Source organism: Lotus japonicus, chromosome 3 (genome assembly GCF_012489685.1).
Source record: "Lotus japonicus ecotype B-129 chromosome 3, LjGifu_v1.2".
In the NCBI taxonomy this organism is placed as follows: Eukaryota; Viridiplantae; Streptophyta; class Magnoliopsida; order Fabales; family Fabaceae; genus Lotus; species Lotus japonicus.
In genome coordinates, this window is record NC_080043.1 from 26377715 (window position 1) to 26394225 (window position 16511).

At 39.0% G+C, this 16511-nt stretch overlaps 1 protein-coding gene across 1 annotated transcript; it reads right to left on the minus strand.

Annotated features, from left to right (window-relative positions):
- Positions 1-7764: 7764 nt before the first annotated feature.
- On the minus strand, positions 7765-12311 carry LOC130743849 (uncharacterized). Its single transcript, XM_057596071.1, has 6 exons — positions 11845-12311; positions 9840-11604; positions 9255-9746; positions 8661-9209; positions 8410-8577; positions 7765-8320 (listed from the first exon to the last, which is right to left on the minus strand). The coding sequence occupies exons 2-6, from the start codon at positions 11601-11603 to the stop codon at positions 8060-8062; spliced, it is 3234 nt and encodes a 1077-aa protein (XP_057452054.1). The 5' UTR covers position 11604; positions 11845-12311; the 3' UTR covers positions 7765-8059.
- Between the last annotated feature and the right edge of the window lie 4200 nt (positions 12312-16511).

The window sequence follows — 16511 nt, forward strand, 5'->3', positions numbered from 1 at the left end:
GTTAGACTCATTGTCTCCTACTCCAGATGCTTGGTTCAAGTCAAACACAAAGCTAGCCTGTGCATGACTGATCGCATCTGGGTCTGCAACATTCCAGAATGATGGTCGGGGATTCAACACGTCAGAAGCTCGGGGGATATCCAACACTTCACTTACACCACCGCCTCCCCATCCAGGTACAGGGCTCCATCCTTGTGGATCAATGTGCTGCATTTCCGGTGTCCTGAACTGGTCATAAATCGAATGATGCTCTTGTTGAAAATATTGTTGTGACTGTGATTCACCAAAATGCATGTCTGGAATGTATGGCTGTGAGCCAGAATATGGTTGTGACTCCGGCATCTGCATCTGTGGCTCTTGGTAGTGTTGGGAACTACCAGATGACCCTGACTCATTTGCAGGCTGTCTCGACCCACCCCCAAAGTGGTACTGCCGGTATGAATCACCATGATGTAGAGGATACAACGAGTACTCACCTTCTCGGGGTGGTAGATTATCTCCATGTATAGTCACATCCTGAGCATGCACCTCTTTCCAATACTTGCCCAAACCCTGTGCTTCTGCTCTTCCAACAAGTGGTACATCTTCATGTGTGGGACGTGGTAAGTCTGTAGGCATGAGTTGAACTGACGCGGCAGGAACAGTAATCATGTCCAGCTGGTGGCATAATGTAAGGCAACGCGCGGCTTGGCTTTGCATTTCCTCAGGTGTATACGTACCGCGACCAACGTCAGAAAGTCCATACCACACATGTTGAATGTGTTCACCCTACATTAGTTAATAAATAAAAAGTTAGTATTTCAAAATTTACAAACGTAGGAACAAAGAGAAGCAAAGGTTATATAACATTACAATTTGCCCTGTTGTCGAACTCTGACGCGTCAGCCAACGAATGGAATGTTGGGCGTACCACTTCATGTAATGGTCGTTAGGGCTAGCTAACGTATTAACCACGGGTTGCTGAACCGTCCTTTGGTGTCTTTGCCCCCACATCTGTATAAAGGGCATCATGGCTGTAACCCAATCTTCCTCTTCCTTCCCTGACAAAGTTATGTCATGCAGTTTATCAATTTGATATGGTGGGTCAGGTACCCCCTGAAACATGCCAAACTGTTGCAAGGCTCTATCCGGTTGGTGCCACTCAACAAAGGCGTAGCATATCATTGGCACAACTGATCTCCACAAGTGCATACTTTGCCGACACCGTTCCGGTAGCGAATTTATAACATGATCCAGGTATGGCCTCCAAACAAACTACACATCCAAATTAGATGAAAAAAATTAAGAACATAAACATAAAATGATTGAGACAAGATATCAAAATAATATAATATAAGCATAACTAACTTACGTCTTCAGCTCGCAGTTCGTCGAGCTTGATCCGCCACAAATCAATTTGATTCGTTTGACGACCAACGTCAACACGATTTGAGTTTCTTCCCCACCTGAAATAAAATTTAGGGAGTATTTATTAACGGCTTATTTTGTCGCATTTATGTGCACAAATAAATATAACTACTTGTAAATTACGTGCATACCTTCCTGCGAGGGGGCAGCCGAGTGGCAATATCGGTATGGTTTCAGGGGCAGTCATTGGAATCCTTTCCCAAGCCCAGATTTGGAGCAAATAAGTACAACCACCGATTTCTTGTCGTTCATAACCGGTTGCATGGCATAACTCATGATAGAGAGTTGCAAGCACAGCCGAACCCCAACTGTACGTGGAGGCCATAGCTAAATTCTCTATGAGTAGTAGATATCTTAGAGGCACATGTGATCCCGAGTGGTCGGGTAATAAGAAAGTGCCAATCAAGCGCAAAATGAATGCTCTTGCAGCAAATTCAGCTTCTGCCGACTCAAGTGCACCTAGGTTTTGAAAATCAAAACACTGGTTTAACCATCTCAAGTTTAAACAACTTCCTCTAATAGCACGTCGCGGTGGAGTGACTCCTAGCGCACGAGTAACGAGATCAGACCAGTCACACCATGTCACCCCGGTAACAGGTTGTCCATCAATATTTAGTCCCAAAAGAACGGCAACATCTTGAAGAGTGATGGTGCACTCTCCAAACGGCATATGAAAGGTGTGCGTCTCGGGCCGCCAACGCTCCACCAGTGCTGATATCAACACTTTGTCTTGTTTGAGAGAACCACATAGAGCGGCCTCGTAAAATCCAGCCAATCGAACATATTGTTCGATTTGTGGAGGGACACCATTCAAAGGAATGTGGGGTAATCTCAGCTTCAAAACTTTCTTACTTGTTTGGTTCCAAACATATCCCGACACATGTTTGTTTTGTTTCACCAACAACGTCGGATTTTTTGGACCGAGAGTTAGCACTGCTTCATCCGCCATTTACAAAACCTTCATGAAATAATAACATGCAACCGAAAATTAGGCATCAAAAAAAGTTTGAGACTCAAAAACAAATGATAAACTAAAATATTTGAAAGGTTAGAATGAGAGATAGAGGTAGAAATAATTACCAACAATATAAATACTTTTACACTTGAGAGAGTTTGAGGGTAGGTTCTCTTGAGAGGTATCAAACTTATGTCATGAGAGTTTAGAAATGAAGCTTGAAAGTTGAGAATTGAGAGAGTTGGAGAGGTGAATTCGAGCATGCAAACTTGGCTATTTCTGGGGTCATTTTATAAAAGTTAATGACCGACATTGCATTCGCAAGGCAGGAGGCGAATGCCTCTGCATGCCTCTGCATGCCCCTGCATGCATGCACCATGTCACCCATCAGTCAGCACCTGTCAGGCATTCGCGAGCTGACACGCGAATGCACTTTGTTCCCCAGTCAACTCCTGAAAAAGGCAGATTCCTCCTTGTCTTATTTGCATTCGCATGGATTCTCTCGAATGGAACCTGCTCAACCTGAAAAAGCTTCCGTTCATGTCATTCAGTACTGACTTTGTTATTTGTCTTATTACCATTCGCAGGGAACCTCACGAATGGCATAAATTCCTTGTCAGAAACCACCCCAGACAGCTAAATATTATTTTTTTTACCTTCTTTTTCCAATTAATATTTGTTTTCACGCCATTCAGAAAAAAAAAGCCAGTACATGAAGCATAAATGGAGATGTTTATTACAATAATTAATTAGAGTTTAATTTCAACTACTGTTATTTATGAGTAATGATTCATTCTTATTTTCACTTTTGTTATCTTCTTTCTCAGCTGTATTTTTTATCACATCACATATCATATTTGCTTATTTCTTTTCTTTTTTCTTATCTTATTCATTTTTTTACAGGAAAATGTTAGTTGTTAATTGTTAGTAAATTAGTTTATTCGCCAGGGTTTAAACTTTGTCCCTTCACCCTGTAAATCCCTTCATTTCCTTTAGCTCAATGAGCTACCCTTTCCCCTTCTTATCTCACTCTTAATGGGAGTGAAAATGAAGTGTGAAACAAGTATTATTCTAAGGTAAATTCTCTGGTACAGGAATTTTTTTATGGGTATGATACATGAATGACATGTACCAGTAGCATATTTACACCTGGAAATGTTCTTTTGTTCAGTAATTAAAGTTATAAACTTGTTGTAATTCTAAATCAACCCCAGAAAATTATTATTATTATTAATTAGCCCTTGACCAACCCAACAGTTCTTCACCTGTTCACATGATCACATCTGCAAGTTTATATGTTTTTTGATAAACACCTGCAAGTCTATATGATCTGGAATCTGAATCACCGAGCTTTGAAGTAAAATAATGTATAAATCCCATTTTCTTAATCATCCTGGGCATTGAAAATCGCTTTGATACGGTATGTGAATAGCAAACTTCAGTTCCAGAAAGGGAAAGATGGAAGGGATGCTGAACAGAGAGGAAGGAGAAAAGGGAGAAAGAAAGGAAGAGAGAAACCCCAGTCCGGACCATCCACCAGAGATTCGAAGAAATTGAATGAATGCCCATAACAACCACTGTCACCAAGTAAAGGTAAGAAAAGGGGGAAGTTGGGGAAACCCTAATTAACCCAAATTGGGGGAAAACAACAGAAGATCTGTCGACAGAAAAGGGTAAGAGGACATTTGCATCTCCATTGTGGGCTGGGAACGCTCGTGAAATATGGAACATGCTTGAAGCTTGAGTTTTTCTTTTCTTTGTTACCTTGATTCTTTCACTCTCTGCTTCTCATTGTTATCTACTGCACTTCTGCTTTCTCTGCATTTGTACATTCTGTGTTCATCTCACCGAAATGGCGACTGAGAATGACACATCAACCCACCTATTGCGATGTCATCACCAGATCTGTGTTCGTCTCACCAGAAAATAGACTATCAAAGAGAATGGAAAACTATCCTTTACCTTACGAAGAATAGGGCATGTGGAGTTGATGCAAGTTTGAAATCCATGGCCGAGAAGACTAAATAGAAATTTAGGGATTTCACAAAGTTTGAAATCCTCACGTCACTGTTTATAAGAGGGGCAAGACCCTTTTTTGAAGTTTTGGGTGATAGAGACTTTACAGGAAGCATTTTTTTGGGTTAGATTGATGAGGGTATTGGATTCTGGTAATGAGTGCTTGAATAAGATGAGGAACATAGGAAGATGAAGAACACTTCAATCTGGTGATTGAAATAAAAGTGAGGCCATTGAGTTAATTAAATAAAATTGGGGTTGTTTCATGATTAATGAAAGAATAAGGATATATTAGAACAAGGATAAAATCAGATTAGATGTCTTAATATTAGTGGTACACGTCACTCCTGTACATACACTCATTTATAATTATGGGTACCAGAGCAAGCACCTTATTCTAACTTTATTGATTCAGTACGTTGACTTACTGAATTAAGGAGTCAAATAAGTGAATAAGTGATAGCTTCATATGAAATATAGTCAAAATAAGTCAGTCCTTTGGTAGGATTTACATGCCAAGTTGTGTCCGTGTCTTCTAGGTTAAATGAAAATGTAAACAACTTTTCAGTGAGTTTGAAAATGAGAAAGGGAAACCAATATTAAACACCAAGAAATGAAAAACCAATGAGAAGACACCATGTTTGAATTTGACGAAGTTATAGAACTAACAATATTATCATCATTCAAACAAGAAATTCGAAGTTCAGAAAACTTTCTCAAAATATACTTAAATAATCTATTCTTTCAAGCACAAAAACTTCAATTTATTACATTCCGCAGGCCGCAGCAAAGAGCAACAACAAGGTATAAAACTCATAAGTACTATTACATTGAGGGAATGCAAAAAGAGACTTAAACTGTGATAAAGTTAACTATATAATCAGAAAATGATTAAAACAGTGTAACATTTTGAAGTTGTCAAGGGGAACTCTCTTCAGCCGTGCAAGAACAAAGGACCTCACTGAATCACATTTGTAGGAAGCAGCAACATTGTTGGATTGAGATCCATGTCCCGCACAAGAGGGTTAATGTAGGTTTGATTATGATCACCATCATCGATCATAGATGAGCTTTAATAAAAGCTATCAATGAGTATCAACCAGTTATTTACCAGCTGGGAGTAGCAACACCATGATGCATAGAGCAGCAGAAAATGTTCAACAGTACTCACTCTCAGAGAAATTAAGCACTGGTAGTGGTAGATAATTTCATTGTATGCAGACCCATGTTCATGACTCTTTGCACTAGGCATCATCCTTTGTGAGTGCAAGCTCCACATCAGTGATATCCTCCCGGAGATAGTGATGTTTTGCTGTTCTTACAAGTAGAATTAATGATCTGTTTAGCATATGGACAAAATTCAATTGAGTGCGTGTTTGAAAATCCTTCTTCGTTTTATTCTCCTTAATTGCATTGTTTAGGATAAACCAAAATATACCATTTCTTTTGCTTTTTGTTTTACTTTTAAATTTTAATAGGTACCATTGTATAAGATAAAATTTATAGGTGTTTGTTATGGTACCTTAAGCCAGATCAAGATATCGCACCAAATGTTTAACATTTTTTTTAACTACCAAATGTTTAACATTAGTCTAACATTATTTTTGTCAACTATATTAGTCTAACATAAATACCAAATGTTTTTTAAATCTTGATATGACCAACAATAAAGGCTTCCATATTAGACTGTTTTTTTTTTGTCAAACATATTAGACTGTTATGTGTGCCAGTTCTTGAGTTTGGGCCCAAGGCCCACCGTGGGGCATTCCCAACCCAATGAGTTACATCTTCATCTCAGCTGCATAAACCTAGACGTGATTCTTAAAAAAAAAAAGTAAGGAAAAAGACCAAGTCATACACTCCATTTGGTTGTTAGAATAAGAACTTACTGCATTATCAATCATATATGCACTTGTTGAAGTATTGGAAGACACTCTCCCAAAGTAACCTAAATAAGAAGGAATTAAAAATTGATTCAAAGACAACTAAACTAATACATGAGTACAAAAGGTGAATTGTTAGAATATAGGGTTAACTGTTATATTAGTCCCTGTCTTTGTCTCGCCGACTGAGGTAGGTCCCTCCCCGGAAAAAAATTTGTCTGAAGTCCTCTTGTTTGAAAAGTGGTTGGAGCAGGCCCTCGCCGGAGGGCGGAGCTCCGGCGAGTGCATGTGTGGCTTGGTGACTAGGATTAATGAACCCACGTGGCATTAAAAAATAAATAAAAATTAAAAATTAAATTACAACTCAGAATTTTAAACCTAATTAACCTATTTCTAATTAACCCTAACTTAATTAACCAAAAACTAATTTCCCCCCCAAACTTAACCCAATTCACACCAAATCAACCCTACCCCCAAATCAACCCAATCCCAATCTGAAGTAGCAGGGTTCTCCTTCATCGTAAGCCTTATCGTGTTCTTCCTCTGCCGTCTCCTGTTCTTCTTCATCGTCTTCCTCTTATCGTGTTCTCCTTCCTCTCTATCTTGTTCTTCTGGGTCGGCTTTGGTGCGGCTTCTTCTGGGTCTTGTCGTTTTCTCCTTTTCCTCTCCTATTTGGTGCGACTTCTTCTGGATCTTACATGGATAGTTCTTCTGGTTTCAAGGGTTCCACTGCTTCCTCCTCTCGTTCCAGGCAGAGGCCACGATCTGCAGGTGCAAGGGCTAACTGTCCTTGTGGTCTTCCTCTCATTATTTACACTGCTGGTACTCGAGTGAACTCAGAAAGGAGGTTTTTGAGATGCAGAAATTGGCATGTAAGTGTTGTATACTTTGATTTCAATCTTGGGTAACCGTTCTATTTGGATTTCAATTTTTTTTCTACACTTTCAGTAACCAGGCACATGTAATTTCTTTTTTTGGATTGATGATCCTGTTGATGAAAGACAACCCAGGCATGTAGAGGCTGATACTGACATTTCTGAGATTGACAATTCATCTAACTCTGTGCTTCCTGGACCTGATTTGAAGAAGAAGATGAAGAAGTTAAAGAAGAAGGTTGAAATTGAGACATTTCACAAGAATGTTGCACGGTTGATTGCTCTGATTTCTTGGATAGTCACAGTTCTGGTGTTTTTGTATGGCAAGAGTTTGAAGGGTTGAAGGGTTTCAAGGGTTTCAAGTTAATTCTGTTTTAGGGTGGTTGGTTTGTGTTAGGGAATGAATTTGGTTGTTTGTTCTAGGGGATGTATGTGGTTGTTTGTGGGATGAAATACTTGTTGTGTAGCATGAATTCAACTTAATGAAATGAAAGAAAAGTTGTTGTCTCTCATTTATGTCTCATTCCTACTTCCTTTACCATACACAATTAACATTGAAAGAAAAATGATAGTATAAGGACTTAAACATGAAGTCAAACATGTAAGTAAAGATGCAAAACTTTAAACAGAAACAAGAGAAGGACTTTAACCTTGAATTTGAAGTGCAACATCAATACATAAGGAGGACTTAAACATGAACTTGTTGTTTGGACCATATAGTCACAGCAAACAAAACAACATAAACAACATAAAAGCCTGTTTTAATAACTAACAAAAGCAAGTGGCTATAGTTTTGTGGTCCACAAATCCCCACTCCCTAAATATTACAAAAAATTTGACCCTAGTGGCCATGTGGTGCATCTGCTGCTTTTGACAAAAAAAGATTCCCACTCCATTAAAGTTGTCCCTCATCCAAATCACAGTCAAGTTGAACCTCCAAGGGTGTTGTCCATCACAACACTGCACTGTGTTGGAACATTTCCTCCACCTTCTTCTTCTATTATTTCCATTTGATGTCCTGCATCTGCTACAGAACCTGTTGGATCTGAGCTGCCAGGTTCAGGATTTTCAACCATAGAACATGAAGTAGTCGCCCCTCCATTGTCATGAATTAGTGCAGCTATATATTTGCTTTTAATGCAGCCATCATCAAAAGATCTAGGAATTTCAGGTACCTTTTCTTTCTGAAAAAATCATAAGGAAAAGTTTGCTATAATTTGTGTTCACAAAGTGAAATTAAAGCTTATTGGTTGATTATGGGTTTAGGAAATACCTGTTTTCCATTATTGTGAGGGACTTGGACAGTAGCAGAAGTTGGTTCCCTTATCACAATCCCAGGTAGAGAAATTGGTTCATTGGGGGTTTTCTTTGGGTATTTCTTACAACTTGTCTTATAGTGACCATATTGCTTGCACACACTGCACCTCTTATTACCTTTTTTCTGTTTCAATACACAAGTTGCATTACATTCAAGAAATACAAAATTATGAACAAACAAAATTTAGTAGAGTTTAGTGTTAATACCTCTTTCTTATTCTGACCAGTTGTTGGTTGGTGTGTTTCATCACCTGGAGCTGGAGCTGCAGTGGCCTGTTGTGATTCAGTCTCCAACAATTTCTCCAGTACTGCATCCATCTGGGCATCAAGCTCTGCTGCATCTATCTCTATCTCTTCTTCAATTGGGTTTTTGCAGCCTTTCTTATTGTGTCCATACTGGTTGCACCTGCTACACCTCACAAAAGCACCTCCTCTCTTCAACTTGTTTGGATTAGGGTCATCATATGGGTCCCTCCTTCTCAATTTTTTGGGCCTCCCTGCACCTCTCTTAAATAGTGGTGGCAGAATGCACTCAGGGTCATTTGGTGTCACAATCCACTGGTCAGGGCCAGGAAGTGGAGTGATTTCATGTTCATAAGTAGCCCTGAAAGCATCTCTTTTGTAACAATCATCAACATAGCTCTTTGGATCATAACCCTTGAAGTTAATTCCACACACTGCATGCCTGCAAGGAAAGCCATTGATCTCCCAGAATTTGCAGCTGCATTTCCTGTTCCTCAAGCTTACAACATGCCTCTACAAAGTGTGAGCATGACGAACTTCAAACTTCTCATTTCCCACTTGCCTAGGAATCCAATTCTTGCTCTTTCCCACCTCAAATCCTATTCTTTTAAGTGGCTTTGGCATAATCTGACCTGTCCAGTTGTTAAGCTTCTCCATCATCTTTGGAAACCTCCCCATGACATAGGTCCTAATCCACTCCATCATAGTGAGAATAGGTTTGTCTCTGGCCAAAATAATTGCAGCATTGAAGGACTCCGAGAGGTTGTTCATGATGACATCACACTTGGGCCAAATGCTAAATGCATGCCTGCACCAAGAAGATGTTGGTTTCTCCATCAACCATTCAAAGGCAAGCAGATTCTTTTCCTTAATGAGCTGCATTTTCTCCCTCCATTCTTCTTCATATGTAGCTTTTGCGGCTGCCATCATCAGGTTCCTTAAAAGAACTCCACCACCAAACTTTGTCTTCAAATTTGCATATAAGTGTCTCACACACAGCCTATGATCACAACCTTGGAGCAACTCTTCTTTGAAGACTTCCATCAAACCCTGTGATGATAACATAACACAAGCCAGACAATTAGATTATCACCATGACATTGTAATATTTGTAAGTGAAAGAATATATATATATATATTTACCTTTTGTTGGTCTGAGATAAAGCACCATCTACTTGACCTTGTAGGGTCAATGTCATCCATCAACAGCTCCATAAACCACCTCCAACTGTCCTTGTTCTCTGATTCAACCACAGCAAAGGCAAGGGGGAAGTATTCCTCATTTGGATCACGAGCTACAGCTGACAAAAGGATCCCTCCATGTTTTGTTTTCAGATGACATCCATCCAAGCCAATAAATGGCCTACATCCCCCCAGAAACCCTCTCTTACACCCTTCTAAGCACATATAAAATCTGAGGAACCTAGGATGCAAGCTAGCTCTTGGTGTCACAAAGTTGATTTTGCATGTGTTACCTGCATCCCTCCTTCTCAACTCATTGCTGAATCTCCAAAGCAAAGTATACTGTATTTCAGCAGCTCCATCAACCTCCTCAGTTGCCAACTTCTTACCTTTCCAAGCTCTGTATCTGGTAATTCCAATTCCCAGATTTACCCTGAAATCATCAACAATCTCATTTGTGCTAATTTTGTTTACAGTCCTGATTTTGTTCAACAAATTTTTCTTCACCCATCTAACATTGGCAGACTTATTATCAAAAACCCTTGCACATGTGTGCTCTCCCTTAAGAGTTTTGATTCTATAAGTCTGTTTGTTTCCAACTTTGCTACATAAGATCACAAATGGACAGCCATCACTCAAGCATACAACCCTGCATCTCTTACTGTCATTCTTCTTGAATTTATATTCCCTGTTATTTTTCATACAGTAGTCAGTGAGGGCTTCCTTGAACTGTGTAAGTGATATAAACTCCATACCCAATGTGAATTTGAAATTTGGGCCCATGTCATCCTCATTGAATCTTTCAAACCTTCTCCTAGGAATCCCTTCCTGCTCACTATCAGTGGGGACACTTTCAAGGTCCTCACTCTCATAGCCTCCACATAAATCTGTCTCATCTCTCTTTTCCCCATCATCATTATCTGCTGCAGTTTGTTGAAGCATTTGAGTAATGTGCTCATTCAATAGGGACTCAGCCTGAGCAAATCCTGGGTTTGTAACTTCCTCCCCTTTTGCTAAATCCCTTTCTTCTTCACTATCATCGACCCTATCAACTTCAGAAACATCAGAATCATCATTTTCTTCTTCCTGGTTATCCTCAACAGCTTTATCACCATCTACCCCATCTACTACTTCAGGAACTGCAACTTCAGGGTCCACAACATTAGGGATAACGGGTTCAGGAATCACAGCTTCAAGGAGAACAGGTTCAGAGAGAACAGTTTCATTTTGTAGCATTGCAACTTCATTAGGAAATTGCTCATCATCAGATAACTCTACAACTTCAGGAGGTCCCTTATTTGTTCCTTGTCTCACCATTGCTTGCAACCTACCAGACTTTCTCACCCTTAGTTTTTGTACCTTAACATTCTTGTTGGCATCTTTCTTCTTTTCCTTTAATGCAGTAGGTAGAGTGGGAGGGTCTTTGGATAGATTGTCCACAAATATAACACCTTCATGGTCATTTTCAACTGCATATTTAGCAAATTCCTTGGCATCCATATCTGTTGTGTAATTCCTGAAAACATGCCAGTCAACATCCTCATCAGGAAGCCATAGTAAATCAAACTCTTTGTAGCCAAGACCTTTGACAATTTCCACAGTCTTAGAGTAGGACCATTTAGACTCATCAAGATCATGGAACTCACTTTTGGCACCACCGAAGTAATGCCAGTAAGGACTACTTCCAAACCAACCACCATGTCGCACAACCAGTGTAAAAACCATCCTGAGAAATCACAAATTTATCAACCACAGAAAACAACAGTGAAGCATGCTAATATAGCAACCCTCATACCCATCCCTGCACCCTAAGTCATTGTAGACGAAAACCCTAAGCATGCTAATATAGGACCATATGCCATTATCGAAGAACCCAGGAAAACCATAAACCCAAAACAACGAACCAAAAACCCCAAACCCAAAACCACATGTCATTATTGAAGAGGAGAGGAAGAACGAAACTTACTTTGAAGAAGCACAATGAGCGGCGAGCCTGAGCAAGAGAACCGGCGAGAACACGAACGATGACGGAGAATTCGATGGTAGACGATGGTAGGGGAAGAACCCTGCTACTTCAGATTGGGATTGGGTTGATTTGGGGGTAGGGTTGATTTGGTGTGAATTGGGTTAAGTTTGGGGGGGAAATTAGTTTTTGGTTAATTAAGTTAGGGTTAATTAGAAATAGGTTAATTAGGTTTAAAATTCTGAGTTGTAATTTAATATTTATTTTTTAATGCCACGTGGGTTCATTAATCCTAGTCACCAAGCCACACATGCACTCGCCGGAGCTCCGCCCTCCGGCGAGGGCCTGCTCCAACCACTTTTCAAACAAGAGGACTTCAGACAAATTTTTTTCCGGGGAGGGACCTACCTCAGACGGCGAGACAAAGACAGGGACTAATATAACAGTTAACCCTAGAATATAATATTAGAATAGAATATTAGAATATTTATTCTTTATTTATTATGATGTAATTAAGTATGTAATCTCGTTTAGATTTATTTTCTAGTTAATTATTAGTCTAGGAGTTTTGTATATAAATACTCAGTTGTTTATCAATGAAAAGTACGAAATACAATTCCAACAAATGGTATCAGAGTCAATGGTTCGTGGGGCCATGGTAACGGCTGGATAACATCCGCAGAGGGGCCGATGGTTAGTAACTATAGTTGCAGCTGATAGTTTCCGCAGATGGGAGGACCACGAGTGATGTGGTTGAAGGACTCACACTTAAGGAGGAGATTGTTGAAATCAAATGTTAGAGTCAAGTCTCACATCGGAGAAGTCAGGGTAATAGGGAGATTTTATAAGGAGATAGACTCATAAACCTAATGCCTTAAAGTTTTGGGTTAAGATGTGGCGTCTATATCTCTTGATCTCTTACTCTTCGGTCCACGGGCTCCCCTGTCTCCCAACTTCAAACATGAATTTATTTAATGAAAAATCATAAAACATGGAAGGTTTGTGATAACCAAGGTTGCGATGAGACGATGATTAAAAATTCATAAATTTTTTTTTTAGAAAAAGTAGTCGTCATCAATTCATTTGGAGAAACTTGATAAATTTCATAGAAAATCATCTTTGAAGCCAGATTTGAATTCAAAGTCAATTACCTCTCATTCTCACATGTTAAGCACATGTTTAAGTTCTAGGTTTTATATAAAAGACCAATAATTGAAGGTAGGGGTGGCAAAAGGATCATTAACCCATTATCCATCCAAGACCTTGTGTACTTGATTCTCTATAATAGTGGATTATCTTTCTCGGGTGAAAACCCTCCAGACGTACATGATATTGCACCGAACTGGGTTAACAATCTCTTGTGTTATTTTTATTGATTTTGTTAGCTTAACGTATCAAACTTAACTTACTGTAAGTATTATGTTATACAAGATGTCTTAGACATCGAATAAACATTTGTTGTACGTGTGCCGGAATTTCAATAATGAATCATCTATTTAGTTTAGTGGATATGTCAGGACCCATCCATGATATTTTAAAACCCATTAGGTCACTTGATTAAAAATTACATGCTTGAATGCTGTCTCTGAGTGGTATGGTGAAGTGAGGAGAACCAATTCTGTGTTGTGAGTCTTTATGATTGGGTTTTGGTATTTGGTGGAGGCGTGGTTTTCCTTGGGCTCGCTGATATCTCTGTACCAGATTTGGGCCTCTAGCTATTTTCCCTCTCGGTGGTATATATCCATAATTGTGAAATTGTCTTGGCTGGAGGTTACTTCTTGAACTTGGATATAGAGTGGTGCTTATTGTTGGCGCTTTAGCTATTATTTAGCTATAAATCTTCTTGGAAATCTCCTCTTGACTTTATAAAATTGGTAATCTTTTTTCTTATAAAATTGGTAATCTTTTTTCTTCACTAAATTTTCCCAAGGGGGTTTTATCATAGTAAAATTTTAATGAAGTCATTTTATAAAGTCTATTTTCAAGGAGGTATTAGGTGAATTAGTTTTGGCAAACATTGAGTCTTTGACTTGTACATGTTATTTTTCTATCTTTTCGCTCTCTAACTCTACGTCTTTCTACTTGTATTGGGTTGAAGTACCCCTTGTACTTGTCTTCAATATAATTCCTATAAAAAAATGCTTGACAAAGCATTACTAAAAAAAATGTGACAAAAGACTTTACGGGACCAACAATACATTTTTGTGCCCCAACAATATCCATCATGAAATTAATGTTCACTCAAATTATTGTGCTCACCATGTCATCCAATACAATACATTTGTCATGTTTTATTATTCTTATTTCTTCTCTGTGCTGTTGTTTTCACTTTGTTTTTTTGTTATATTTCGTTGTAAGCATAGTTTTTCTTGGACAGTAAACTCTTCTATTTTCATGAGAAACTTTCTCTCATTGTTTTATCTATAATATTTTTCTTTTTTGAAAAAAAAAATTCAATATATTTTAGCCTATAATTTCTTTTATGTTTAGCCACACTGATATATAAGGTCTGGATCCGCCCTTGCTCTAAATGAGTGATTTTTGCATGTTCTCATCATAGATCCGTTAACCCATCTTCTTCCTCTTCTCTGTCATCACAAAAAGAGGAGAACTTTTGTCATTGTAAAGGTTTACATTGTGTCTAATAAATCGGGATGATGTACTTCTTGGTGGCGGAGGCCAATCCTTGTGATGCACTGGTGGCTTTGCAGCTCAAATGCGATGGAATAGAAGGCAGATGAAGGTGTCGTCGAAGTGATGGAGGACAGGACAGGGAGGAGGGGCAGAGTGGTCTAAAATACCACTTAGTGCCCCAGTGGGCCAAAATTTAAACCGTCCACCCTAACCTTTACCCCAATTTTATATGTATTCCGGTCACATGGGCTAACTTTATGATAATAAACGATTAAACACATATAACCTGAAAACATTAGTCAATGACATTTCCGTACACAAAATCTGAAACTCACCAATGAATATCATATCTGTGTTTATGCATGAGTTAAGTTGTTGATAGATCTATTAATTAATTAAATACCACTCAAGTTGTGAAACATCTTGTGTATGTAAAATTATTTGATCAGCTCTAACACTATCGAGAAATTCATCACAGAATACAGAATAAATTTTCAACATTCTTTGAAATAGGAAGAGGCAAAGAGCTCCGGCCTTTAATATATAAAACACAATCCAATAGCTTAGATTTGGCATATATATGAAGAAGAATATTCAAAAAGCAGTATAAAATTAAAGTACCTGAAAGCAACAGCTTAATTCGGATCAAAATCTCAGAAGGACACCGCAGTTTGATACTGTAAATCTCAGAAAAGCAGCTACTATCGCCTTCATAGAGAAGCTATTTGTTAGAACAGCAACACGAATACAGATCAGAGTAGAGAGAAACACACAAAGCTTTGTTCACGCAGTTCGGCCAAATTGCCTACCTCTGCGACTATAGAGTAGCTATAGTTCCGTTTATTGATTCGAACCTGAATACAATCACTCAGCAATTGCAATTTCTCTCAATTGCACTAGTGCCTCTTGTGTCTCTTATGTTTTAGAGTTACATTGTTATCCTATTTATAGTGGATTCTATTTTACAATAAAATCCTAATAAATCCTATAACAATCCCTTAAAACCTTTTACAATCCCCATTAAATCAAATCCTAATAAACTAAAGATTTTAACCCAAAATAAAACAGAAACAAATCTGAAACAAATCTTTCTGATTTTTTCTCTTTCTAATGAGCCAAAACTCAACAATCTCCACCTTGGCGAATTCCAGACTCCCCCTATGAAGATCTGCTGCTTTAGTTTCCTGATTCTGATTTCTGGGATTGTGAGCCTCCTCTGCTTAACATTGGAGAACATGCAACAAGTTCAAGCAATGCTTAAACTTGTCACTGGTGACTGGCTTGGTCAACATGTCTGCTGCATTCTCTGATGTGTGAACCTTCTGAAGTAATATCTGTCTGGACGCCAACAACTCCCTGATCTTGTGGAACCTCACATCAATATGCTTGGTTCTAGCATGATACACCTGATTGTTCGCCAAATAGATAGCACTCTGACTATCACAATGCAACTGAACTCCACCTTGCTCAACACCCAACTCTTTCACTAACCCTGTAAGCCACAATGCTTCCTTGGCAGCTTCAGCTACTGCCATGTATTCTGCCTCAGTTGTAGACATAGCTACTATGGATTGAACTGATGACTTCCAACATATAGGTCCCCCTGCAAGAGTAAAGACATATCCTGTTGTAGACCTTCTATCATCTAGATCACCTGCATAGTCAGAGTCCACATATCCCACAACTGATGGAACAATACGTTGCTCCCTGCTGAACATGACACCGCGATCCGCTGTTCCCTTCAAGTACCTTAGGATCCACTTGACTGCTTCCCAATGCTGCTTCCCTGGCTTGGACATGAACTTGCACACTTGACTAACTGCTTGTGCCAAATCCGGTCTAGTGCAAACCATAGCATACATCAAACAACCAACTGCACTGTCATAAGGAATCTTAGACATACCTTCAATCTCTGAGTCTGTCTTCGGACATTGTTCCAAAGAAAGCTTAAAATGATTCGCCAATGGAGTACTCACAGGATTTGCCTTGCTCATGTCAAATCTGCCCAAAACACCTTCAACATAGCTCTTCTGAGA

Bases quoted from the DNA above. Each gene is read 5' to 3' on its own strand.
- LOC130743849 (XM_057596071.1), bottom strand. From the start codon at position 11,603: ATGGTTTTTACACTGGTTGTGCGACATGGTGGTTGGTTTGGAAGTAGT. The intron at 8,578-8,660 runs GTATTAACACTA...GTATTGAAACAG, and splicing joins CTGGTCAGAATAAGAAAGAG to AAAAAAGGTAATAAGAGGTG. The intron at 8,321-8,409 runs GTATTTCCTAAA...TGATTTTTTCAG, and splicing joins CTCACAATAATGGAAAACAG to AAAGAAAAGGTACCTGAAAT.